Source organism: Carcharhinus amblyrhynchos, chromosome 6 (assembly GCF_965287045.1).
Source record: "Carcharhinus amblyrhynchos chromosome 6, sCarAmb.v2.hapA, whole genome shotgun sequence".
Taxonomy (NCBI): Eukaryota; Metazoa; Chordata; class Chondrichthyes; order Carcharhiniformes; family Carcharhinidae; genus Carcharhinus; species Carcharhinus amblyrhynchos.
In genome coordinates this window covers 83389562-83416558 of record NC_137329.1, presented here as the reverse complement: position 1 = coordinate 83416558, position 26997 = coordinate 83389562, and the positions used below count along the sequence as shown (strand labels likewise).

General features: G+C 40.1%; 1 protein-coding gene across 4 annotated transcripts in view; it reads left to right on the top strand.

The window, feature by feature from the left end:
• ptprz1a (protein tyrosine phosphatase receptor type Z1a) overlaps positions 1 to 26997 on the top strand; it is a 231950-nt gene that overhangs the window by 104513 nt on the left and 100440 nt on the right. For all 4 annotated transcript variants that reach the window (XM_080190807.1, XM_080190809.1, XM_080190808.1 and 1 more), the window contains exons 3-4: positions 23057 to 23236; positions 23526 to 23674. In XM_080190807.1, coding sequence (XP_080046933.1) covers positions 23057 to 23236; positions 23526 to 23674 — 329 coding nt within the window. The remainder of the gene's footprint in view (positions 1 to 23056; positions 23237 to 23525; positions 23675 to 26997) is intronic.

Sequence of the window (26997 nt, the reverse complement as noted above, 5' to 3'; positions counted from 1 at the left end):
AGTACAAAGCAAACTTAAAAGTTAAAACAATGTGATTTAGGGGGTCGATGTTATACCGCAGTCCCCGCGGTGCCCAATGGGCATGAAAGGTGGAATAGTGCCCTCAGACACTGCACGCTTCCTCTCCAGGGACAAATGGAGATTCGCAAATACAGCCGTGGTAGAGGAGCAAACAGTCGGGCTGGACGACCCGCTCAGTTGCCTGTTGCCTGCACTTGTTTATAGCTCATTTGGCTGGGCCCAGGAGCAGGATCACGAGTAAGTCCTCTGTTTTCCCCACCGCCCCCCCCCCTTCTGCATTGAACGCCCGTAGATCAGGAGCATGGGACTGAAGAGCAAACAGAACATCAATAAAAGGTTTTTAGATAACTAAAAAGGGAGTGCAACTTATAACAGTCAACATTGATATGGTCCACGGACTCCGCAAGATTGCAAAAGGGGCAACTTTGCTGGCTCTCATAACTTCACCCCCACCTCACATGAGGGTCTTGTTAACAAGTAACCACTCCTCCAACCTCCCAGGAGACCCTTGGGTTTGATGGACAGCCTTGGGACATACTGGAAAGCAGTGCAACTTCTGCTTAAACCCTGAGCAACTAATGATTTTTGTTGGACTCGGGAATAATAGGTTTCAGTTGGCTCATTGCTGAGCCTAATGACATCCCCAATCTGTGGTCCAGAATCCCACCTCAGCCCATTCCTCCCTCCTTAATCAAGGAAGATTTCCCACTCTGGGAGATTGACGCGTGGCCTCCCCTGCAATTAAGTGCACCTAGTCACCATGGTTCACGATGGACTGACTTAAATTCCACCTGACACATCTCAACCTCAACATGAGAAAAGCACCCCAAATTCCAGCTGTATCTTAACTTCCTAGGCTAGCCAAATGCATCAGTCTGCCAATTTCTGGCAAATTTTGTGCTCTTTCCATATTAACATTAGGACCCAGGTTCCACATTAACATTAGGACCCATGTAATTTGACATGGAACCTTACCGAATACAGAAGAAGCTTTTATTTCTTCAGTATAGTCTGGATTCAAGCCCAGTTCTTTTGATACTTAGAAACAAAATAGCCACTAGATGTTTGACTTATTGGTTACACCCACATTACATGCATTGACATGCACAGGAAACTGTACTAGGAGAATGAATACCTATTAATTCCATATTGTAATTAATAAATGTCAATGTTATGAAATCGCACTCCCAGAGGAAACTTTTTCCTCCAGACTGGAAAACCATAGGCATGGCGAGTGTGCCCATAATGTCCCAAAATTCTCTCCCGCTGGGTTAGGCTTTGAGCTCAAAGAATGCATTTGGAAATCCAATTTGTATTTTTCTACTTTCTACAGCCAGGTTCAATTTTGGATCCACATTTCCTCAGGAAAACTATATTGAAAATGTTCTTTCATTCCATAAAGCATGCTTATTCCCAAAGGAGCAAAGTAATTGGATGCCATTTGAGTTTTGTGTCCAAATGCTGATGACAACTTTGATGATATGTTCCAAGAATAGTGTGTCTCAAGACTGTGACACCGTGGAGGCTGCGGATGTGCAGTGAAATTGAACAAAACAGCTACCACTCAAATAATAATATACCCTTCAATTGGTGACATTTCATTTGTAATCCCAGCCCATTTAAGTTAGTGGCATTAGTGTTGTGGAAGTAATTTTCAGTCTTGGGAAAGACTGCCGTGGTCCTGTTAAATTCTCTACTACTGGAATGTATTTTCAAGAAGTTTCTCCAGAGACAGACATTGGGGAACACAGGTATTTATTGCAAATCTTCTTAGCTCCATACTCCAAACAACAACTGCCCTCTCAGGACAGTCCCTGTGCAGATCATCCCACACACAGGGTCTCCTGACTTGTTCCTTTAAAGGGGCTATGTCCCTCACAAGAGGTTATTGCAGAAGGTCAGGGGACATGGAGTTGGGGGTAGGGTGTTAGCGTGGATAAAGGATTGGTTGTCAAATAGGAGGCAGAGAGTGGGGGTCAATGGGTGCTATTCGGATTGGCGGTTGGTGACTAGTGGGGTGCCCCAGGGGTCGGTGCTGGGGCCTCAGCTATTTACCATTTATATAGATGATCTGGAGGAGGGAACCGAGTGCAGGGTGTCGAAATTTGCTGATGACACCAAGATTGGGGGAAAGGCAAATTGTGCGGAGGGTGTGGAGAGTCTGCAGAAGGATCTAGATAGGCTGGGCGAATGGGCCAGGAAATGGCAAATGGAATTTAATGTTGGCAAGTGTGAGGTGGTCCACTTTGGTAGGAAGAATGGTAGGAAGGACTATTACTTACGGGGCGAAAAACTGCAGCAGGCGACGGTGCAGAGGGACCTCGGGGTCCTTGTGCATGAGTCGCAAAAACCCAGCTTGCAGGTGCAGCAGGTGGTCAGGAAGGCAAATGGGATGCTGGCCTTCATAGCGAGGGGGATTGAATATAAAAGTAGGGAGGTCTTGCTGCAGCTGTATAGGGCATTGGTGAGGCCGCAGCTGGAGTACTGTGTGCAGTTTTGGGCGCCGCACCTGCGCAAGGATATTTTGGCCCTGGAGGGAGTGCAGAGGAGGTTTACTAGGCTGATACCGGAGTTGAGGGGATTGAGCTATGAGGAGAGGCTGAATAAACTAGGCTTGTACTCGTTAGAGTTTAGAAGAATGAGGGGAGATCTCATTGAGTCGTATAAGATGATGAATGGGATGGATAGGATAGAGGTGGAGAGACTCTTCCCGCTCAAAAAAGACAGTAGGACTAGGGGGCACAGCCTCAAGATAAAGGGGAGGCGGTTTGGAACGGAGTTGAGGAGGAACTTCTTCACTCAAAGGGTGGTGAATCTCTGGAATTCTCTGCCCGTTGAAGTGGTGGAGGCTGCCTCGCTAAATATTTTTAAGAAGCGGGTTGATGGGTTCTTGATAAGAGAGGGGATTAAGGGTTATGGGGAGAGGGCGGGAAAGTGGAACTGAGCCACAACAGATCAGCCATGATCTTATTGAATGGCGGGGCAGGCTCGAAGGGCTAGATGGCCTACTCCTGCTCCTATTTCTTATGTTCTTATGTTCTTATGTTCTAACATACATAACAGGTACTAATTTAGCTGAAGTAAACAGCTCTGCCTTTTCGAAAATTAAAGTGGCTTCATTTATGCATTATGACTGTTAAGTGAAAAATGCTTTTTGTTAATGAAAATAAAAGTCAGGTGAGATGTAAAAATGTGTTCCAACTCACTTTTACCTGTTTTACTCTTTTGCACAATAGCACAAACTATTCCATTGTTATCATTAAAAGCAAGAGAATTTTCTTAAAATTTTGTGAAATGTTATTTTATTCAATCTTTGCATCAGTTGTTGGAAATGTATTTGAAATGTTGGAAACACTCAGCAAATCCGGCAGCATCTGTGAAGAGAGAACCTTGGGATTAGCACCAGTTCCATGAGTGATCACCAACCTGTGAATTTAACTCTGCTTCTCACTCAACTGACACTGCCTGGTCTGCTGAATGTTTCAGCATTTTATGTTTTTATTTTGAATTTCCAGCCTGTGCATAATTTTTGCTTAATAAAAATGGCTTGTTGCACCCCTAGATCCTGAATCAGCCAGTAGTGTGATTTTTCCTCTAGCTATCCACATTTAGTATAACTCTCAAGTGTCAACATGATTGTTTCTTGTAGTATTTAAACTCAATCCTCATTTTTATCAGCTCTTTATGGAAAAAGATGTAAGGAGAGGGCTTCACAAATTTGACTGGTGTATAATTTTTAAAGTGACCTCTGTTCTGGCCTAAATACCTTGTCGGTTTCCATTGACTGCGATTATAGTTTCAATAACCTACCAGTTACTGCAAGTTTGATTTTTTAGGTTTGAATTTATGCAGTTAGCATGAACACTTCTCTGTATCAGAACAAATCTAGCTTTGTGCAGGGACAGGAGAAATGCAGACTGCCATTGCTGCATAAACTCATGTGCTTGTGTCTCCCCATGGTTTTTATGCTTGTGCAATTCTGGCCAACAGGGAAGCGATAAAGCTCACAAAGAGCAAAATAAATAAAAGAGAACATTTCAAAAGAGAGGAAGAAATGTGGGAATGCTGAGAAACAGATAAAAAGTATGAGAAGGAAAGGGAGGAATGAGAACAATGAGCAAAACATAGAAGAGGGGCAAAAGAAGTTAGAAAGAAAGAAGAGTTGTTGAAAGGTAAAGTTATGAATTTCACAACAGATGTTTCATTTTTGGCAATGGTCAATGGTAGGATGAAAAAGGAGGACACATATTGTTTGGAAAATTAGATAGAGGAAAATTGCGATCTTAAATCTGAGAACATTGAACAGGATAATTGTGCTTTACAAACACTGCCCGTTTCCTGGCTTCCAAACTTAACCCTCTTTCTGCCTAATCAAGTTGAAAGATGGAATGCCTATGTTGGGGAATGGAATGCAATTCCATTTCCAGTATCCAATGTCAGCATCGGTCTGCTTTAAAGCAGTAAGCTCCAGAATTACAATCTCTGCTCTGATAATGTGCATTAGCCTCAACTTCAGAAGAATACCATCTTCTGCATTCACCATTAAGCTTTCCAAGGCTGTCAATTTAATATCATTATGTGCCATCTATGAAGCAGTTTTGTGCTGTGAACTCATTAGACACAGGTTTTGAGATGAGCCTGAATTATTTATACAGTATTCTTTTAGCCACGAAAAAGCGAAGAATCTAAGGATAAATTTTATAATGTAAAGGGCTTTGGAAAATTTTACCCCCTGGTATGAATATCTGACCATGCTCTAGCAGTGAAACTTCACCATCCAATTTTTTTATTATTCATCCATGAGACATGGGCATCGCTGGCTGACCAGCATTTATTGCCCATTCCAGTTGCCCAAGAGCAGTTGAAAGTCAACCACACTGCTGAGGCTTTGGAGTCTTATGTAGACCAGACCAGGTAAAGATGGCAGATTTCCTTTCCTAAAGGGCATTAGTGAGCCAGATAGATTTTCTGACAATTGACAATGGTTTCATGGTCATCAATAGATTCTTAATTCCAGATTTTATTTTATTGTATTCAAATTCCAACATCTGTCCAGGTGGGTTTTGCACCCGAGTCCCCAGAACATTAGCTGAGTTTCTGGATTAATAGTCCAGTGATAATAATACTTGGTCATCACCTCCCCAAAAATAAGTTGACCAAAAATGTGTTCCATATTATGTAACAAATTCAGTATTCCATTCTAAAGCACCATTGGTCTGTTGAATGCCCATGGTGGTGGGGGGTTGGGGGGGGCGGGGGACGGGGGGTGGGGGCGGTATGTGTCCATGAAAGTAAAGGCTGATTCAGTGAAATTATATCATTCATATATTTAACATTGGCATGAGTACCACTTAGGGCTCATGTAGGCAACATGGTTATAAGAAGGAAATGATTGAATCCAGCATGCAAGCCTTTAAAGGATTGACCTTCAGACATAAAAACATGTAGCCACTTAAAAATATGGTTGCTATGTGGCAAATATTATTTCAACATTTATAAGGACTATATTTATATATATATTTATTTGCTTTCATTATTTTTGGCTTTCCAAAGGTTACATGTGAATGAGAATAACTGATGTGTTAAGAGGAAAACAAAATAATTGCAATACAAAAGCTCAGTATGGAATCTTTGAGTAATACACTCCAAATCCATTTTTAATGGCTGGTGAGCTAGGCATATTATTGCATTACAGATGTGAGTTAAGCTGTCCTATTTGATAGTCTAGGGCTCCCTTCCCTGAAAATATTTGCGAAAAGGAGGTGCCATAACTGGCGAATTTAACCAGCATCCATAACAAATAGAATCCATAGAATCCCTACAGTGCAAAATCCCTACAGTACCATTGAGTCTGCACCAAGTCTTTGAAAGAGCATCTTACCCAGGCTGCCCTGCCACCCCCACACCCTATCCCCATAATCCCACACCTTGACCAGCACTAAACTGTTATTTGCTGTCAGCAGTCATCTAATAACCAAATGTTTGGGGCAGATGCCTCAAATGAGACTATTCCCCTTTTCATGAGGATCAGCTATCTGCCAGCCTATTTATTCCTCACATCGACTGCACTCTAAGGGGAAGCAGCTGAGTGGCAAACAATAATGTCAAAAAGTCTTTTCATGTGAAAGGAAATAAAAGATGATATCAATTTAAATGACAGTAATTTTTGAGAGAAAGTTCATTCGTATCAAGATAGCAGCAAATGAGACTGGGTAACAATGGTTTTGCAATGCAAAATAAACAAACATAAGATCAGTCAGAAGCATTGTGACACTGACAATGCAAATGGTAAAGTTAGCCAAAATGTAAAAGAGGACTTCAAATTCAATAATTTATGATCAAATACACCTTTAAAGAAATAACCTCCCAAGAGCAAGTCCATTGAATCTCTCCAATGTCCATGTTATGTGGACCACCAGCACTGTTTGAGTAAACAGATGAAAAATTTATTGACTTTGGGAAGAAATCGATAAATAAGATTTATTTATCTTAGTAACTTTAATGAGGCTTTTACATGCTGGTATAAAAGCGTCAAATAGCGTGGAAACTTTTACATACTGAATTCAGCACCTTGTAAATGAACTGATCAGGCCTGCTTGCTCGAAATGAACTGATCAAAATGAACCTGTAAATAAACTGATCACGTCTGCTTGCTCGATTCGCAAGGTTGCTTGGACTCTACCAATGATGAATCAGCATTCTACCTCATCTCTTTACAAACATCTTCACTCGAAACAGCTGGATTTTCAACATGGACGCTATTAAACGTTCTATAGTTTATGTCATAAAAGAGCAATTCAGCAGAATCCGAATCATAACTAAATATCCATGTTACAATCTTATTAGTTCGATCAGAACTGTTCAAGAACATAGAAAATAGGAGCAGGAGTAAACCATATAACACTTAGAGTCTGCTCCACAATTCAATGCGGTCATAACTGACCCTCAGCATATCTTCCATTTTTTGTGCCCACTCCCAATATTCCTTGATTCATTGAGAGACCGAAATTAAGTTTATATTAGCCTTAAGTATATTCAGCAATGGAGCATCCATAATCCACCATCATAGATAATTCTAAAAACTCACAAAACATTTGAGTGAAAAAAAATCTTATCTCATCCCTGAATGATCATTCCGCTGACCTGAGATTTGTGTTCTAGATTCCCAGCCAGGGAAAATAACTTTGAAGTATCTACCTTGTTAAACCCATTCAGAACCTTGAATGTTTCAATAAGGGTATCTCTCATTCTTTTAAACTCCAGAGACTTGAGAACTAATTTACTCACCCTTACATTATAGAACAACACTCTCATTTCAAGAACTCATCCAGTGAGTTTTCGCTGTAGTGCTTTGGATTTCCAGTGCAAAGCCAGACGCAAAATATTTGCTCAATGCTTCTGTCATTCACTCATTCCCCAGAATGGATTTTCCTGTCTCTGCTATTCGGGGACCAATGTTTAGTTTGGCTACTCTCTTCCTTCATGTCCTTGTAAAAGCTCTGACAGTCTTTTTTTTTAATAGTCCTGGCTAGATAACTTCCATAATCTCATTTTTCCCTTTTATCAACTTTTTTGCTGATTTCTAAAATACTCCCAATCCTCAGATTTACTATTAGTGTCTGTAACATTCTAAGCCTGTCCTTCTCCAATATTATTCTTAACTTCCATAGCAACCACAGATGGGTTTTTCTTCCTAAGTCTCTGTTTTTAGTGGAATGTGATTGCATTAAACCATTTGAATAGTTTCTTTAAATGTTTCCCATTGTGCATTTACCACATGCCTTTCAGTTTATTTATCCAATAAGCCTTGACCAGCTCTCCACTCATACCAATGCAATTGACTTTTTTTTCTGTTTAGTTTTCTTCTTTATGATTGGAAAATATTGCTTTCAATAGTGTGATAATTATGTTTCAGTATAGCCCTTGAAATAAATGCTCCATGATAGAGAAGCTTCAAAGTGAGAAGTCATGCTGTTCCAAATATATCTATGCTAGTTGGAGGCACTTAAAACATTTCAAGTGTAATAATTGATGGGAAAACATGAGATCCAGCTAGCATTTTAAGAAAGTACTGTGAGGTTTCACCATAGCTATTAAAAAATAATAACTTCCCATTTAAATGGTTAGATAGATAATTGGTTTATTCAAAAATCACCATGGTGGCAAGATGGTGACTATACAAGTTAAACAAGCAATCATAAGTCATAATATAGACTCAATCATTAAAATTAAAATAAAACAGAAAATAATAAAAATTTTGCACAATTATGAACATTTCAGTGCAAAAATAATTTGAATACATTGCAAAATGGCGGTTTTCTTAATTTACCGAATAAAAAGTAAGGTTAAGCTGCTCTGTGCATTCTCTGCATTTTGTATTAAAGCCCATTTGTTGTCATGTTAAGTTCATTAAATTCTCAATGCTATTTATGAGTTTTATAAAGTAGAGGATTAGGCTGACTCATGGGGTGTAATCCAGTGTACTGGGAGATCTCCTGCCACTCTCCCATCATCTCCCCCCAAAACATTGCTACCTTAACATCCCCTTCCCTACTGATTGCCCTTATCTGCCTAGTTCCCTCCCTCCCCATTTGCCGCCTCACCAGGGTTCCCTTACCTTCCTTCCTCCCCAGTCGCCCCCATGGGCAGATTTCCCCACCCCCCCCAACTCCCCACAGAGTTCCTTCCCTCCTACCTGGTCATAGTTCCACCCTGCTCAGATTCCATCTCCACTCAGGCCCCACTCCTTTGGTACTGCCCCGGTATAGTAATGGTGCCTGGTGGGCACTGCCAGTGTGCAATGTGGACAGTGCCAGGGTCCCAGATAGGCACTGGCAGACAGACACTGCCCCATGGGCACTGCCCAGCTGTGCCCCTGACCACCCGGTGGCTTCAACACCCTCCAACCCCTCTGGCAAAGCAATCCTGACTGGTCTCCCTTTGGTGGAGATTCTGTGATTCTCACCAGTGAAAAGTTTGACCGGCAAGCAGGTAAGGTCTAGTGAGCCCAGATGATAGCATCTGGGACTCACTAATGACATTTAAATGATATCATTAACATTCAAAACAGGGTGACTATGATTGGAGGAAGCGAGAAATCGGGTGTGTTTCTTGTTTCTTGCCTCTCACATTATTGTGCCACATATTGGGCAGGATGAGTTTATAAGGTCAAGTCCATAGTCTATTTTTTCTATATCTTATTTGTGGAATGGTGTCTTTTCTCTTTAATTCCATTGCACATTTACTGACAAAGGATAGTGACAATGGGAGATGTAATTCAAGTGTTTTGTCCAGCTACAGCTTCCTTCACCTATCAGCAAGGGAGCACATAGTCAATCCCTTGTCAGAATAACTTCAGCACATGTTAACTAGGACTGGTTTCAATGGTCATTCCTGAACACTTTCATGTTTGCACACATGTTTTGTTATGTCCAGCATTCCGAACTAGTGCTGGATATTCAACTATTGTTTTTACGTAACTATTAAATACTGTGACTAGATTAGCTTGGGATAGGTTGTGATACTTGAGCACTCATGGCATGTGAAGTCTCCCATTTGCTTGCTTAAACATTTCAATCACTTGGTAATTGCACTTGAGATCACTGAGTGTAGATTCCCAATAGTTTAATGCATATTTCTTGCACAATCTCAGTATTGTCTAAATTGATGAGAGGAGTATCAGCATAAAAGAATAATTCCATATTGCTGCAAGTTTGGAGGTTGGATCTCATGATATTAACTCCACAAACTGATTATCCCTTGCTTGTATGATGCATTCCCTTAATGATGTCACTCCAAGAAAGTAAGGTCATTCACATATAAAATTTTTCAAGATGGCACCAAAGCGAGCTGTCCCCAGTATACCCTCTAATTTTACCTTTTACTCTTGTTCTGTGCTTTTAAAATCTCCAATGCTTTTAAACTCTCTAACAATGCTCTATCTTTCTCCCCAAGTACTATATGAACAGTATGCTTGGTATAGCTCACAAGAAACTTTTCACTGTATCCCAACACACATGACAATAATAAATCAGATCAGATATCTGTGATGATGAATAGGCATGGTGATATCAATGAAGGCATTCTTTCTGATGGCTGAAAATATAGCGCCTAAGTTGATTCCTTGTGGGACTCCAACATGGAGCATTATCCAGCTGGAAATATTCAATTCATATCAAACACATTGTTGGCAGTTGTCAAGGTCCAGTGCATACATAATGGGCTCAGTCCTAATTGAAGGTGATTTAACATGTTTGAGATGCCATTCAGGCTGATTTGCAAACGGAAGCAATCCTGTTAGATCCATGAGTTTTGATTGTATTCTGGAAGAAACTGGCCACAAAAGTGCATGCATTTATCAGATTTGACATTTTCATTGAGAACTGCCTGAAATACTATTGACCTTCCAGAGCAGGGCATTGCAAGTTATTTAATTCAATTGGAGATAGGGTACTTCATTGTTTGAAACATGGCAAGAATATTTTAAACTTTCATCAGTCAAATTTATAAACAATATTTCAAATGCTTTTCAGTGGGAAAAACAATTGAGTCCAGAACTATGAATGCGAGTTCTAAGGTCAACAATTTCTTATTCTGAAGTTGATCATTTTTCCTTCACAGGAATACAATTGCCAGATAATATTGGCTCAGTCTTATTTAAAATTTATTTATGAGATGTGGGTGTTATTGGCTAAACTAGCATTTACTGCCCACCCCAGTCACCCTTCAGAAGGTGATGATGAGCTGCCTTCTTGAACCGTTGCAGTCCCTGAGGTGTTTGATTATCTGTAAAGACTCGCTTCCAACCATTATTTTGTAAATTGAGTTTGTGTCTTTATATACCCTGTTTGTGAACAGAACTCCCACTCACCTGATGAAGGGGCAGCACTCTAAAAGCTAGTGGCTTGTGCTACCAAATAAACCTGTTGGACTTTAACCTGGTGTGTGAGACTTCTTACTGTAGGTACGCTCACAGTGCTATTAGGGAGGGAGTTCCAGAATTCTGACCTAGCGATGGTGAAGGAACAGTGATTAATTTCCAAGTCAGAATGGTGAGTGACTTGGAAGGGAACTTCTAGGCAGTGGTGTTGAATTGGAGATAGGAAGTTCTGCTCTTGTCCTTCTAGATAATACTGGTCGTGGGTTTGGAAGATGCTGCCGAAGGAGTCTTGGTGAGTTCCTGTTGTGCATCTCATAGATGGTATACATGGCTACCATTGTCCATCAGTGGTGGAGAGAGTGAATTTTTATGGAAGGGGTAACACCTTGTCCTTCTAGATGGTTGTGGCTGTGGGTTTGGAAGATGCTGCCAAAGGAGCTTTGGTGAGTTCTGCAGTGCATCCTGTAGAAGGTGTATATGGCTGCCACTGTTCATCAGTGGTGGAGAGAGTGAATTTTTATGGAAGGGGTAACAATCAAGCGTATTACTTTGTTCGCATTACTTTGTCAAGCTTCTTGAATGTTGCTGGAGCTGTGCTCATCCAGACAATTGGAAAGTTTTCCATCACACTTCTTACTTGTGCCTTGTAGATGGTGGACAGGCCTTGGGGAGTCAGGAGGTGAGTTTCCCTCTGCAGAATTCCCAGCCTCTGGCCTGCTCTGGTAGCCACAGTATTTAGGTAGCTAGTCCAATTCAGTTTCTCTTCAATGGTAATCCTCAGTGGGGGATTCTTCAATGGTAATTTTATTGAGAGTCAAGGGGCAATGGTTAGCTCCTCTCTTTTTTAGATGGTCATCTGGCACTTACATGGTGCAAATGTTAATTGCCACTTGTCAGCCCAAGCTTGTGTATTGTACACGTCTTGCTGCGTTTGGACACGGACTTCTTCAGTGTCTGAGGAGTCATGGTGAACATTCTGGAAAGATCAGTGAACCATTTCTTATGACTTAAGCAGTGTCATTGATTAAACAGCTGAAGGTGGTTGGGCCTAGGATATTACCCCGAGGTACTCCTGAGATGATTGACCTCCAACCACCACAACCATCTTCCTGTGTGCGAGGTATGACTCCAATCGGCAGAGGGTTTCCCCTGACTTCTACTGACTGAAGTTTTGCTAGGGCTCCTTGATGCCATACTAGATCAAACGCTGCCTTGATGTCAAGGGCAATCATTCTCACCTCACCTCTGGAATTCAGCTTTTTCATCTGTGCGTGAACCAAGGCTATAGTGAGGTCAGGAGCTGAGTGACCCTGACAGAACCCAAACTGAATGTCTGTGAGCAGGTTATTGCTGAGTATGTGTTGCCTGATAGCAATGTTGATGACCCCTTCCATCACTTTACTGATGATCAAGAGTCGACTGATGGGGCAGTATAATTGGCTGAATTGGATTTGTCCTCTTGTGTACAGGACATACCTGAGCAAGTTCCCTCATGGTAATCAGCAGGTTTCCTTACCTACTTTTGACCTAGCGCTATGAAGCTTCATGGAATCCAGATGATTCCCAGAGCAACTCTCTTTCAATTGTATACTGCTGTGCCATGCCACCTCTGTTGGCTCGGTCCTTCACCTGGGATAGGGCATAACCAGGAATGGTGCTGGTGGTGTCTGGGGAAGTACCTGTAAGGTATGATTCCATGAGTATGACTATGTCAGACTGTTGCTTGATTACTTTGTGGGACAGTTCCCCCAATTTTGGCACAAACCCTCAGATGTTAGTAAGGAGAACTTGCAGGGCTAGGTTTGCCATTGCTGTTTCCAACGCCTAGGTCGGTGCCACGTAGTCCATTTAGTTTAAGTCATTTTACTTTCTTTTGTCATCTTTGTAGCATTAGTTCTTGGAAGTTATCTGTATTTAACTATCAATTTTGTAGTCCTTCCACGCTTCTCTCTTTTTATTAAGGCATTCAGCATTTTCAAGTTATAGCAGTTCTTGCATTTTCTATCCAATTTAATTTACTTTAGGTGGCACAATGAGGGAGCAAATAAGGACTGATGAAAACAAGCTTTCAATGATTTGAAAAGACTTAAGATAATTGGACTATTTCCACTGGAACATCAAAGTCTTGAGATTTTGATTAAACTTTTTGAAATTATGAAGGGCTTTGTCAAGGTGAATGGGGACAAATTATTTTCTGTATCAGACAAGGATCAATTTTCAAAGTTACACTGAATGCAATGTGAGGGACTAAGAACTCAGAGTGTGCATACATTATATATATATAAATTCATTGCCATTTCTAATATTTTAAAATTAAACAAAGACCTTTAAAATGGCCGAACCTATGCCTGTCTGTGATCACTGAACAAAAGATTGGAAGTTTTGGGAAAACTCACACTTCATACCTCTGAGGATCGACTATTGTCGACTGTACAACACAACTTCAAATAGAGCTGTACAAAGCCCGTCTGCGTTTAATAACCTAGACTGGCCAGAAGGAGATGAATTATCTGTTAAGACAAAGGCCCTGCAACTTTGCTTTCTGTCCCTAATTGTGGAGGTATTTAACAGCCTTCAGAATCTAGAAGATAGATACACATTCTTTCTGTATCTCTTGGATAGGAGTCATGTGACATGGGCCTCTGGCTTTTGGTGCAAGTGATGTTCCCTTGATGAACTGAAAGATTCAGTCTGCTGTTTACCATCAAACTAGGAGCCTTACAGACAAAAGCTCTGCCTAGATAGAATACCTGGCCCCAATCTACACTATTTCTGCTGAAAGTTCTGTACCATCACCTACAAGACCGATTCATCTCTGTAATTATCTCATTGTTTGAAGTTAACACCAATGGAAAAATTATCCAGCATTGATTTTCAATCCATGAAACCTCAATGAAGGAATTCCTCATTAGACTTACTCTGCTTACTCAATACTCTGTACCCTGTCTTTGAACTGGAGGCAGACATTTTTGACCAAAATCTGACACTTGGGTTAAGACTTTTAAAAAGGACATACAAGCAGCAAAGCGGTGTGAGCAGGTGGTGAAAAGGAGACCGTAGGAAGTATCTGTGTTGCACCATAGGAAAGGATGTAGAGGATTCATTTTTTGAAAGTCAAGTGAGATTGTCAACTGTGGGAAAGCTTGGTATGTCTTTTACATCTTACTGTAGGATGACTATAAATTGTGCTCATTGAATTGGTGATAATGGTTGCTCTGTTTTTTATTAATTCTTTCACAGGATGTGAGTTACTGGCTAGGCTAGCATTTATTGACCATCCCTAGGTGCCCTTAAGAAGAGGGTGGTGAGTTGTCTTCTTGAATATTGCAGACCCTGTGGTGTAGGTACACCCACAGTGATGTTAGGAAGAGAGTTCCAGAATTTTTGCCCAGCAACAGAGGAGGAGCAGTGATATAGTTTCAAGGCATGTTGGTGTGTGACTTGCAGGTGATGGTGTTCCCATGCATCTCCTGCCCTTGTCCTTTTAGGTGGTGGAGGCTATGAGCTTGGAAAGTGCTATCTAAGAAAGCTTTGTGACTCTGTGCAGTGCGCCTAGTAGATGGCACATTTTGCAGGCATTGTGTATTGGTGGTGGAAGGAGTGAATGTTTAAGGTGGTAGATGGGGTGCCAATCAAGCAAGCTGCTTTGTCCTGGATGGTGATAAGGTTCTTTAGTGTTATTGGAGTTCAAGTGAACAATATTCCATCACATTCATGACTTGTGCCTTGTAGATGGTGAACAGAAGTAAATTACTCATCACAGATTTCTCAGCCTCTGACCAGCTCTTATTGCCACAGGATTTATATGTCTAGTCCAGTTCAATTTCTGGTCAGTGATAACCTCCAGGATCTTGATGCCTTAATCTAAATTAAAACCATGTAAATAATTCAAAATGAAGCCTGAACAAACATAGTAATAACAAAAACAAAATATTGTGTATGCTGGAAATTTGAAACAAAAACAGAAAATGTTGCAAGTAGCTGCTGAGTGAAGAGAGAAGCAGAGTTAACGCTTCAAGTCCTACGGTGACTGTCCCTTTACTCTGCTGTGTTGCCCTTAGCGAAACAACCACCACAAGTCCATATGACTGTCCTTCAGGAGATTGAAGCTAAAATATTTTGCCTCATGGAGCAGTATTCCATCATTTCCGCAATTTCTTTTTTTTAAACCTTTCGAACATCATGGATGACGCATCGCTGTTTTAATTCGACAGATAAAGAGCTTTGTATGTTATTATGTGTTTGATTTGAAATAAAATGGCATATAAAATTAATGTAATTATCCCCTAGGATGTGGGTGCAGACTCCGCTTTGCTTGATTACTTGTTCAACTCTACCAAGTGTGCATTTTATAGGCTTGTAATGTGGCACTTATATTGCTGCACAGAACCACAGCATCTCAAAGGCAAGGTGACAGAATGTTCTATTACTGATGTGAGGTGTCATGGAAATACAAAATGCTGTGTGGGAAGTATTTTGTTTCTGTTTTATCCATAGTTTGATGTTGTAACTGGAAGTACACAATGTGTCAAGCAGATTTATTTGTTACATTGAATTTAGCAGTTGTAATCCAATCTATCAGGATAAAGGGTCCTTTGGTATTTTTCTCAGTGATATGCAAGACAATTGAACCACATACACTTGAAATTTCATTTAATGTTCTTTCCTCCCTTATAAGTGCAGTAGGACTAAAATAAAGTTAGGACCTCTGTTTTGTTAACTGAGAAGACAATTCCTTCCATTCAGTCAATCTTCCTCTAAACTGTTGTGATTTATACACAATGGACAGCAAACCGTCATCATTGTTTTGCACAGAAATGGACACAGGTTGTAACTGGCTGATATTGTGTAATAGCATGCTGCTGTTAATTCCCCATATGCAAAATGCTGCTGCAAGGATTACCCAGAGTAGGAGTGCTAAAAGGAGTTTTATTCGGAGGGGTATCAGTACAACTAGTGTGGTGGAGACTGATTTAATCTTGGCTTTCAAAATGGAATAAGATAAGCACCTGAAGAAAGAGCATTTGCAGGGCTCCAAGGAACGGGCGAGGGAATGAAACTAACTGATTAGTTCTTTGAGAGCCAGCATTGACATGACAGACTGAATGGCCTCCTCCTGTGCTGTAGCTGTTCCATGATTCTAGTATCACTATTGAGTGCGCTAGTAATTTGAACAAGAGATTTCAATAATATAATTTATATGCTACAATATTGTTAGAATATTGATAGTGCCATTTTTATGATTCAGGCCTTTTCTCAAAACTCTTGTGTGTGCTACTAGAAGCATACCTTTGCAGATCTTCAGATCCTCTGAACTCCAACACAGTGACTGGGTGTTATCTGCCCTGAGGTATATAGCAGAAATTTACTCATTCTTGTGACATGCTAATCTCTCCATAACACCAAACCATGTAACCCAACTAAAACATCAAAAACAAATTTATTATGTAATGTTCATTTTTTTTTTAGAAATTTTCTAGGATCAAAATAATAAGAGTTCTAGGATTCTCATGGAACTCTTTGGCAAAAGCTATGTGTCTTGGAGACCTATAAAATGGACACACTCGGCTCTACAGACTGTTGTTTGGATGAAACTACTTGGTTTAAACAAGTGAATGAAAGTGATGACGTCGACTGAGACTTATTTATTCCAGTCAACCTGACAGATATTAGAAGCAGAATATGTTTTTTGCTAAACAAGTTTCTTTGAATAAAACTGAGTGCTTTCAGATAAGCAGGTTTCCTTTTAAATCAATTCTAACTTGCTCAGTAGAACAAACATGAACTATTAGCCTTCCCTTATCATTTGCATGGTTGCTGGACAGGTTTGTTCTGGATGTTTTTCTGCACATAGCCTGAGTGTTGTTGCTTTCAAACTATTGAGACAGAGATACATCAAGCATGCCTCAGTTTGTCATTTCTGAGACCGGGGTTAATAGCAGTTGCAACTGATTATAATTACAGGCAACTGACAGCCCCAGGGACATTGGCGATGTACTAGCTACAATGTCACTTGCTAACTCTGGGTAGAATTTGAGAATTTAGTTTACCTACAGGCGCTAATGCCCAAAGGCAGAGGTAAACCTAAACAAAACAGCCGCCATGACTTCTAGTTTAAGCATTTCACTGCAGTTTCAATTAAAATCTTGAACTCAGTTTTTTTCGCCGTAATATATACTGAAGACAATACATCCTGGAACTCATGAAATAAAATGGGAACTCTGAAACCTGGTTAAAAGTTTACAACTGACTTGATAGCTCATCTCTCTTGTTCAGAAACTGATTGAGCTACACATCCAATGCTAGTATTTTATCTTCTTTATTTCAGATTTGCAGCATTTGTCATCTTCCCTTTAACCATCCTTATGGATGTGCTGTTACAAATCCATAATTTCCTATTATTATTCTTTATTCTCCAACAATCAGTGATCTAAGAAAAAGACAGTCAGGGTACAGAAGCATTGTCGTCTGATATGGTATGGCAGGAGAATTTACATGATGTTGCCACATGGGCATGAAGTACACTTCACCAAAATACACTGCCTAACTTTTATTAACAGCGAAGTTTTCAAATTTTGCTGTGAGGAGAGAGTGTTTTTCTCCAATCCTCATTTTATTTGTTGAATATGGATTCTGTCATTTCTTTGATTGCATAGAAATATCAAACTTATTGGGAATTAAACTAAATCTGCCACTTTTTCTTTTTGATTATTATTTTTGTGTTCATTAAGCTGGAATACTCAGACCAGATATAGAAGGTTTCAATGTAGAGTAATGGTTCCCCCGTCACTTCGATGGATAAGTATTCACCATAAAACAAAAGACTGGTTTATGGTCTAGGTTGATGTCATCTTATGTGTGACATTAGGGATCCTGTGTATGCATAGCCCTGTTGGCTTCAGTCTATGCAAAGATTTAATTTTAAGATATTTCTGCCTATGCACAATTTCAGTTAAATGCTAGACTGTTGGGGTTAACTAACTCTGCTAAGCTTAGCAATCATAGCTGGCTTGACTACATGTAGAATCAAAAACACATTTAGTTAACTAAAATTTGAATGCAGGCAAGCAAAAGCATGACAGCAGCTGCAAGGATTGCTTTTTCTAGACAGAGATAGCCTGCGTGAAACACTTCCAATAACAGATAAGGGTGGGAGATAGAAGGCAAAAAACACTTCCAATAATGAGATAAGGGTTGAATTATAGCTTGGATTTTAGTTCAATGTGTTCAAGTTCAGTTCAGCTCAGGGCCTGGCTGAGAAGCCAGTCTCTAAGTATGCTTTCCTTTGCTTCTGTTATGTTAATTTTTTAAATTTCTGTTCAATAAAAGAAAACCATTTTATAACTCGTACTAGTTCTGTCCTCTCCTCTCTTCAAACAAATGAATGGACCCAACACCAAGTCTCGATTTACATAACCAATTGCAAATCCTGTATACAAAATCAGTGCTGAAGGAATGAATGGAGACATTGACTTTGTGTTATATTCACTTGTCTTGAAGGCATTTGACTCTGCTCTTCTCAAACGTCGAATTTGTTTGATGATAGCGACTTCTCCACTTTGGTCTGTCCAAGGTTGCTTTTTCTGATACTTTAAGATCAAACTTGCAAGTTCAAATGTTGGCTTTCAAGTGTCTTTAAAACTAAGTTTAGTTTTTGTTCCCAGGCTCCGCTGGCTGTAGAATAATGTCACGACCGGTCCCAAAATAAAGTTTCTCAAGTTTGTTAACCCAGGCGAGATCTCTTATTTGTTGCCACCTGGCTGGGCTGCCCTCAAATTTTAGTGCCCGGGTCCTGGGGCAGCTTTTCACCTGGCTTTTCTCTTAGTCTCTGTTAATTCCTGGAATTAAAATTCACAAATCCACCTGGACATCACACACAGGATATCTCTTGATGAGACAGTACTGATCGTCTCTTATGTCGCATTATCTCCATTGGAGAATGGCGATTTGTTTCAGTATGCTTTGGAAGTATCTTTGTCTGGAAACAGTGTGGTTCCATTGTCTTGAAGAGCATCACCAACAGCAATTCAGCCAGTGATTGCCTTTGATCTGTATGTCTGTTTAAAAAAACTCACTGGTCTTATTCAAAATTCATATTTCCAGATCTAATTTGGTGTTTTTCCTAAACTATTCAGTGCAATGCCTTTGGTATGTGAGAATTTTCTATGAAAGCCACATGATTGGCCCAGTGAGGCTGAGCATACTCTCAATGCCAGATGTGGAGCACTTTGCAAGGATGTCTGTGTTGAGGATTTTGTCTTGCCACCTGAGGTTGCAAATAAATCTCAGACAATGAAGATGGAATGCTTCTAGTTACTTTATGTGATGCTGGTAGGTTATCCAAATCCCAAAGCCATAAAGAAGTGATGTAAGTACCACTGCCTGGTAGACTTTCCATGTGCTCTCCAGAGTCTGTGAGTGAGCCTGCTCAACATGAGCTTGCCTTTGTCAGGCAATGGTTGATTTAATCATCAAGAATAGTGCTGGCAAAGAGAATACACGGAAGAGAGCAGAACCTCTGTACTGAACAGAAGGGTGTGTTTTTGGTAATGGTTTTGGTGTCTTGTGGCCAGGAGAGGGTTGATACAGGATCTCTGTCTTCAATAGACTTATTGGCAAGTCAAAGTCTTCTGAAGCTAGGGCAAACTGATCAACAAGCAGCTGTATCCTTTGGAGTATGTGCTAAGTCATCTGTGAATATGAGTTAATTCAGTTGCTATTCAGTGACCTTTGTCCAGGTTTTAAGCCTTTACAAGCTGAGTAGATAGCCATATGTCTTGAATTGAATGTGCATTCCTGTGTCAAGATCTTGGAGTGTGTCCTAGAGTATAGTCAAGACGTATATAACAAACAGAACAGGAATCAATACACAGCCTTTGTACCATTGTGTAATGACCTCAATGAGGCCCATGAGTAGGCCTCTTGGAGTATGAGCTCCCTGATTGAGGTACTAATAGTCTGCCTAATCAGGGAATCGCACCTGTAAATATATTGAGTCTCAGGGTTTCTGGCACTCCAGTTTCTTGATTTTGTACTTGATGAACTTTTAGGAGTGGAATAGAACTTGGAAGTAAAGGGAACCTGGTGGAGGGACACTGGCCTCTGAAGAGTTATTTCACGTTGGTAACAGAAAAAGCAGCTGATGATATATAAATTTGCAATGGCATCAAAATGTCCCTGATCATTTTTGAGGGCAGCCATATTTGTACATAAGCTTCCACAGACCTTCTCAGCTTTCTGTGTCAAAAACATTGGTCAAGTCAACAAGCACCATATAGAAATCCTTATCCTGTTTGCATTATAATTCTTGAATTTGCAGTGCTGCAAACATCATGTCTATATGTGGCTTATCATTCTGTATGAGTGACATTCCTCATCCCCAACTTTGTAACAGCGCCCATCTCCACCAGTTGGATATTATACATGTCAGATAGTTTCTCTGATGTGCAATTTAAAACTGTTATTTTTTTATAATGCAAAACACAACTAGTTTTTTCATTCCTTCAAGGGATGTGGGCATCACTGACTACACTAGCATTTATTGCCATTTCCTAATTGCCCCTGAGAATATGATGGTGAGTTGCCTCCTTGAGGCACTGCAGTTTTTATGGGGTAGGTATATCATTTGTTGGGCAGGGAGTTTCAGAATTTGACCCAACAACACTAAATGTACAGGATGATATTGTTCCAAGTCAGGATGGTGTATAGTTTGGAGGGGAATTTTCAGATGGTGGTGTTCCCATGTATGCACTGACTTTTCCTTCGAGATGGTAGAGATTTTTGGTTGGAAGATGCTGTCGAAAAACTTTGAGTCCCTGCAGTGCATCTTATAGCTGTGCACACTGCTGCCACTGTAAGTCAATGGGAAAGGGAGTGGCTGTTGGTGGAAATGGTGCGAATGGGGCAGTAGACCACTTTGCCTTTGATAGTGTTGATCTTTGAGTGTTGTTGGAACTGCACTCAGCCAGATAAGTGGAGTGGATTCAATCATACTCCTGACTTGTATCTTGTATGAGGTGGATCAGTCAGGAAGTGAGTTATTCTCTGCAGAATTTCCAGCCCCTGACCTGTTCTTCAAGTCACAGTATTTATATGGTTGGTTGAGTTCAGTTTCTGGTTCATGATAACCACTAGGATGATGAGTGTCAAGGGGAGATGCTTAGATTGTCTCTTGATGGAGATGGTAATTGCTGGCACTTGTGTGGCATGAATGTTACTTGCTATTTATCAGTCAAATTATGTATTGTCCAGGTCTTAGGCATGGATTGCAAGATTGTCATGAATAGCACTGAGTACTATATAAAAATCAGCAAACATCCCCACCTCTGATCTTATGATAGAAGTTGCTGAAGTTTGATGAAGCTACTGAAGATGGTTGGGCATCATAATACGGGGCTGCCCCTATCAAACATATGTCACGTAGCAGAGAGAGAGGAGGCACTCATAGGAGCATTGGACAGGAGTAGGTAATTTAACTCATCAAACTTGCGCTGCTGCCATTCAGAAGATCATGGCTGATCTGTGACTTTACTTTGCTTACTCATCTTTACCCCATCTTTTAAATCTTGGGTTGACAACCATCTATCAATTAAAATCGATGATTGATCTAATATTAGTTTTGGCATTTGTGGAAGAGAGATCCAAACTGAAACCATTCTTTGTATCATTCAGGTTAGACTTGAACTCAGAACCGAAGAGATGAAAGTTGTAAGCCATTCAACATTTTAGCTTTGATGTACCAGAATCTGATTAATGGAAAAGTATATCCTGTATCTTCCAATCAGGATTGTGAAAGGTGCTCCTTTATTATTTGAATTCCCCATGCCTGAATGAATGACAATATATATATATAAGTAGCAATACTCATTCATGGGGCATTGGTTTATGCTGCAGCTAATTGCTATATCAAGCCAAAACATCTTCAGCTCTGCCAGTTCGAAAGACAAAGTGGGGGTCATTTCAGTCAGGTCACAGATACTCAAGTAAAGTTAACCAACTGATTCTTATTCGAGGATAAAATGTACAAACAATCTATTATGCCGAGATGTTCTACCTTTTAATATGGCAACTGAATCACATTCAGTTGAACCCCGTGGCAGTAACCTCCTTCATTTACATATAAGTTTATTCATAATCTTTAGTTCCAATGTGCTTTGCCAAAGGTTGTCTGTATTACAGCATGTCTGACTCAACTCCGTGTTCTGGCATATCTTTGTGTTTCATTTGTCTTCCCAGGAAAAAGCAAGCAATTCTAACCACAAGTTACTTTAGGTTGTGACTGGTGTTAAGTTTCTGTTCTATAATAGGTTCCAGCATAACTATCTGTCTCCCTCTGTCTTCAGAGTTCTTGCAAGGTCTGACTCATAATAGTTGATGCTAGTATACTGAAACCAGATTTGAAATTTGCAAGACAACAGGCCAATTGTTGAGTTAAAATTCTGGAATACATTCCCTAACAGCACATTGGGTGTACCTACACCAAGTGGAGTGTAACGGTTCAAGATGGTGGCTCACCACCACCTTGTTGAGGGATGGAAATAAATGCTGGGCTTGTCACTGGTAACCATATCCCATGAATGAAATTTTAAAAATATAGTTGACTGTTCCTAAGCCTTACCAAAAATCCCCACCATTGCAGTAGTTCCATTCATTAACAATAGGCTTCTAAGATATTTGAAACTTCATCAAGCCGAACCGAGGAGCCTACAACACACATGGCACTATAGACACTATCATCCGTCAGCAGAAGTCATTTTAACTTAACCCTTCTGCCTAGCAATAAAGTCAATGGGAAATAAGATTTGGCGAGTTGCAAATGCCTAGTCCAATTTTCTCAATTTGTGTGTCAGGTGAGGTAAGTGACCTCGATTCCAAGATTATATAATGGCTGGGGCTGTGGCTGTTCAACAATGATGTGGTTCTAAATAATGGATACGTATCTGATTTCTGGAGTAGTTAGAGTCCTTTGATTGCATTATATCCTCATAACATTAGTCAGCTATTGTTACCATCCTCATTTTTATTCTGGATTATCTTGCTGTAACTAAGGTAATGCTCGATAGCCTTGCTAAAACCACTTTTAAACTACAGTACTTTAAACCAATTTTGCCAAAATCGTTGACCAACATAGTTGACACTTTTGATGCTTTTCTTCAGGTTACTTAAACGAGAAGAAATGGGTGAAGAAATATCCAAGTTGCTCTGGTCCTAGACAATCCCCCATCAATATTGATGATGGTTTTACTCAAGTAAACCTGAATTTTCGGAAGCTGCTCTTTGAGGGTTGGGAACATGAATCCAGCGAAAGTACAGTCATTCACAATAATGGGAAAACAGGTATTCTCGCCACTTTCTATTTCAATACAATGCATTATTCCCATGAAAAATATCACCGCTACATTTCAAGGTATTTTCCCATATACTTAGGATTGATTTGTTACTGTGCAATTAGAATCAAGATGCGTTTTAGTTCTTGCTATTTGTTTCCTTAGAAGAACCTCACTACTGAAATGCATGACAATCAGCGCTGTATGAATATATGATCCTAATGACTGTTTTAATACTGTGTCTAATACATTTAAGGCAGGATATCTAATGTCAAACATCTTTCATTCTTGATCTCCAGTGGAAATTAATTTGACAGATGAATATTACATCAGTGGTGGTGGCATGAAATCCAGATACAAAGCAGGCAAGATAATGTTCCACTGGGGCAAGTGTAACGCATCGGATGGATCAGAACATACCATAGATGGGCAAAAATTCCCGTTGGAGGTGATTTGCTTTTATATTTCATGTTAAGCTGAGGCTTTTCTGCTTTGATTTCAGGAGGAAAACTGCACCACACTCAATACTCAGTACATCTGCGTTGTATTTGAATGTTATCATTTATTAAGAGAAAGAAAAGATCTTCTATTTGGGTGGCATTTTGACATACAAACATAAGAAATTACAGCCGCTCAAACCTGCTCCACCCTTCAATAAGGTCATAGCTGATTTTTGATCTCAATTCCACTTCCCTGCCAGATTCCCCTTAGAGTCCAAAAAGCTATCCATTTCAGTCTTGAACATACTCAATGAATGAGCTTCCATACTCCTTTGGAGTAGAGAATTTCAAAGATTCACAATCCTCTGAATGTACAAATTCCTTTTCATCTCAGTGGGAAATGATCAAGTCCCAATTCAGATATTTTGCCTCAAGGTCATGACTTTCTAGCCAGAGGAAACAGCCTCTCAGTATTTACCCTGCCAAGCCCCCTCACAGTTTTATAATGTTCAATGAGATCACCTCTTTTTCTTCCAAATTACAATATTCTGTCCCATTCTACTCAACCTCTCATTACAGGACAACTTTCCTTTTTGAGGACTCTATGAGTAAATCTTCACTGGATCACCTCAAAGGCAAGCATATTCTTCCTGAGATAACGAAACCATACCACATCCTTAGGGCATCTAGAAGTGCTTTACAACCAGTGGGTGCCTATTTGAACCCCAGAGTCTGTCTATCTTTGGCAAGAACATGAAGAGCAGGGAAATGGAGAAAGCATTGGGGAAGTGCAACCTGAGAGGGAAGAGCAATGAAGTAGGCTGTAGGGGAGCAAAGAAAGAGTTGGAGCTTTGGGTAAGCAGAGTGTGGAGAGCGACTAAAGAAGCAGAAGAGTGCAGTAACTCACAGGAGGCAGAGCATATCTCTGGCCTCTATTTGCAGGCTTAATCTTGATCATGGCACCAGTTGCCCTAACTGCCGTAAGGCTGGCTCACCATCACTGACAACCAAAAAGGTTTCTGCGGATCTCCAGGGGTTCATTAATCTCAGTAAGAATGACTGATCTCAAAGTAGTCCTGGACACACTGTAGAAAGTTCTACTTTCTTTGCTACGCATATTGCTCAACCTTTATATCAATTTAGGCTTTGTTGTCTTGCATTTTGTCCACTTGTCTGTTCTGTTATCTCCCATCAGCTGTCTGGCAGTCTCTAATATCCCAAAACTCTTTTTATTTGATAACTTTAGGCAAATAGATTCAGCTTTTGCATCACCCCCATGTCATCTCTATTTTCTCATGCTGTAATAGGATCTTTTAACACTGCCACCCTTTTCTACTCTAATCCTCTTTAGTATTTTGTAACCAGGAAATCCCATTTTATTGTCCCACCCTAGCTTAAGCCATATTACTCAGTGCTATTACATAATTGCCTCCCATGTTCATCCCTGGAGTTTACCAATTTTATTTACATTACACAAAAGTCAAACCAGCCTCTGCCTGTTTGGAAATCATGTTAATTTTCTTTCTCCTCTTTCTAATTTTTTTCCTCATATTATCTTTCCTAAATCTTGTCCCTTTGATTTCCTTTTCCTTGTTTTTCTCTTCCCCTGCCATATATATTTTCCTCTACCGCCACAATATTTGCTATTCTCTCAGTGAGCACCTTGATTCCAGTTTTATTCATGTAAAGCCCCAGCATCCTAAACAGGCTATAACTGCTTCAGAATTGGTCCCAATGCCTTTGGAATTTTAACCCTTCTCTCCTGTACCATAACTACAGCCATAAAATTAACTCCCTTATCTTAATTTTCTGGCACAGGTAGCCAAGTAACATCATTTTAAATTTAAGTTTATTTATTAGTGTCACAAGGAGGCTTACATTAACACTGTAATGAAGTTACTGTGAAAATCCCTTGTGTTTCCACACTCCTGCGTCTGTTCGAGCACACTGAGGAAGAATTTAGCATGGTCGATGCACTTAACCAGCATGTCTTTCGTACTTTGGGAGGAAACTGGAGCATCCAGAGGAAACCCATGCAGACACGGGGAGAACATGCATTCTGCAGAGTGACCGAAGCCGGGAATCAAACCCAGGTCCCTGGTGCTGTGAGACAGCAGTGCTAACCACTGTGCTACCCTATTACATAGGAAATCCTTAAGTAACCTTGAGGTCTTGTTGTTAAATAGGTACTCTAATTGCTAAAATTCCCTTTTTGAAGGTCCCCAAATATATTTTTTCTTATGACATTGGTTCCATGGTGAACTCTAATTCCCAAACACTTCCTGTCCCCCTCCAAAATTTCCTGCGTTGGCACCGCAATAATCTTTACCTGCTTGTGCACTGGCTGTTGCTTATCTATTCCACTGACTACTGCTATTTGACACATTTCTTCTCCATTGTGGGAAATCACTTGCTTTGTGTTGTTGTAATTTGACTTTGTCCTGTTTGAAGTTGCTACCACAGGTATATAAAATCATCAAATATCTGCAGTGCAGAAGTGGATAACCCATAAGTCAATTGAAAAATTAAAATACAAAAAACAGGCAAATTAAAACTTCATTTTACATTTTTTTGTTCTCCAGAGTGACAATAAGATGATTTTTTTTCAGTATATTAGCTGAGGATATCCTATTGTTTCTATATACCAATTCTAGACAAACACTCCTTTAGTTGGTACCAGCCACTTATGCTGCCTCCAGTCCCTTTGTCCTCTCAGAGCTCCAACTAATTTATGGTCTTATGCTGTAGCAGAAATTTATTTTGCTATTTCTGAGAATCTAAATTCAGCCCCTGATCTGCAGTGTGTATGAAACCTACTTTACCGGTTGAACACAAATTGATTCCAGGTTCACTGAGCTAAACTAGTGAGTTATGGGGAGTGTGATAAATTGTAGATCAGTGCTGCTTTCTGAAACATATCCATATTTGGTCTGTGTTTACTAAACTCAATTTTTGACAAGTTAGATTTCAGATGATAGCCAGAGCACAGTGTCATTTTCCATCAAAGCTGCAATCACTTCCTTCCGTTCCCAAAGCCAAATGTCAAAAAAAATCATGTCTTATCATTTTGCTTCATTTTCATTTTCAGGGAATATTTTCTCAGCCCCATCTTGCCTCCTGCATCACTTTGATATCAGGCTTGTTTTGTTGTGTTAGATAGTCAATTTGGTATTGAAAATATTGTTAGTTTTGTACTGCAGCCTGGTGCTCCCTGGGACTTCATTTTTCAATTGCATAAATCCATTTACTTTAGAGCAATGATGGGCAACCTAGGCTGGTGGGTGGGCCCTACGAATGGCCCTCCTTCATTCCAGTGGGCCACAGGATCAAA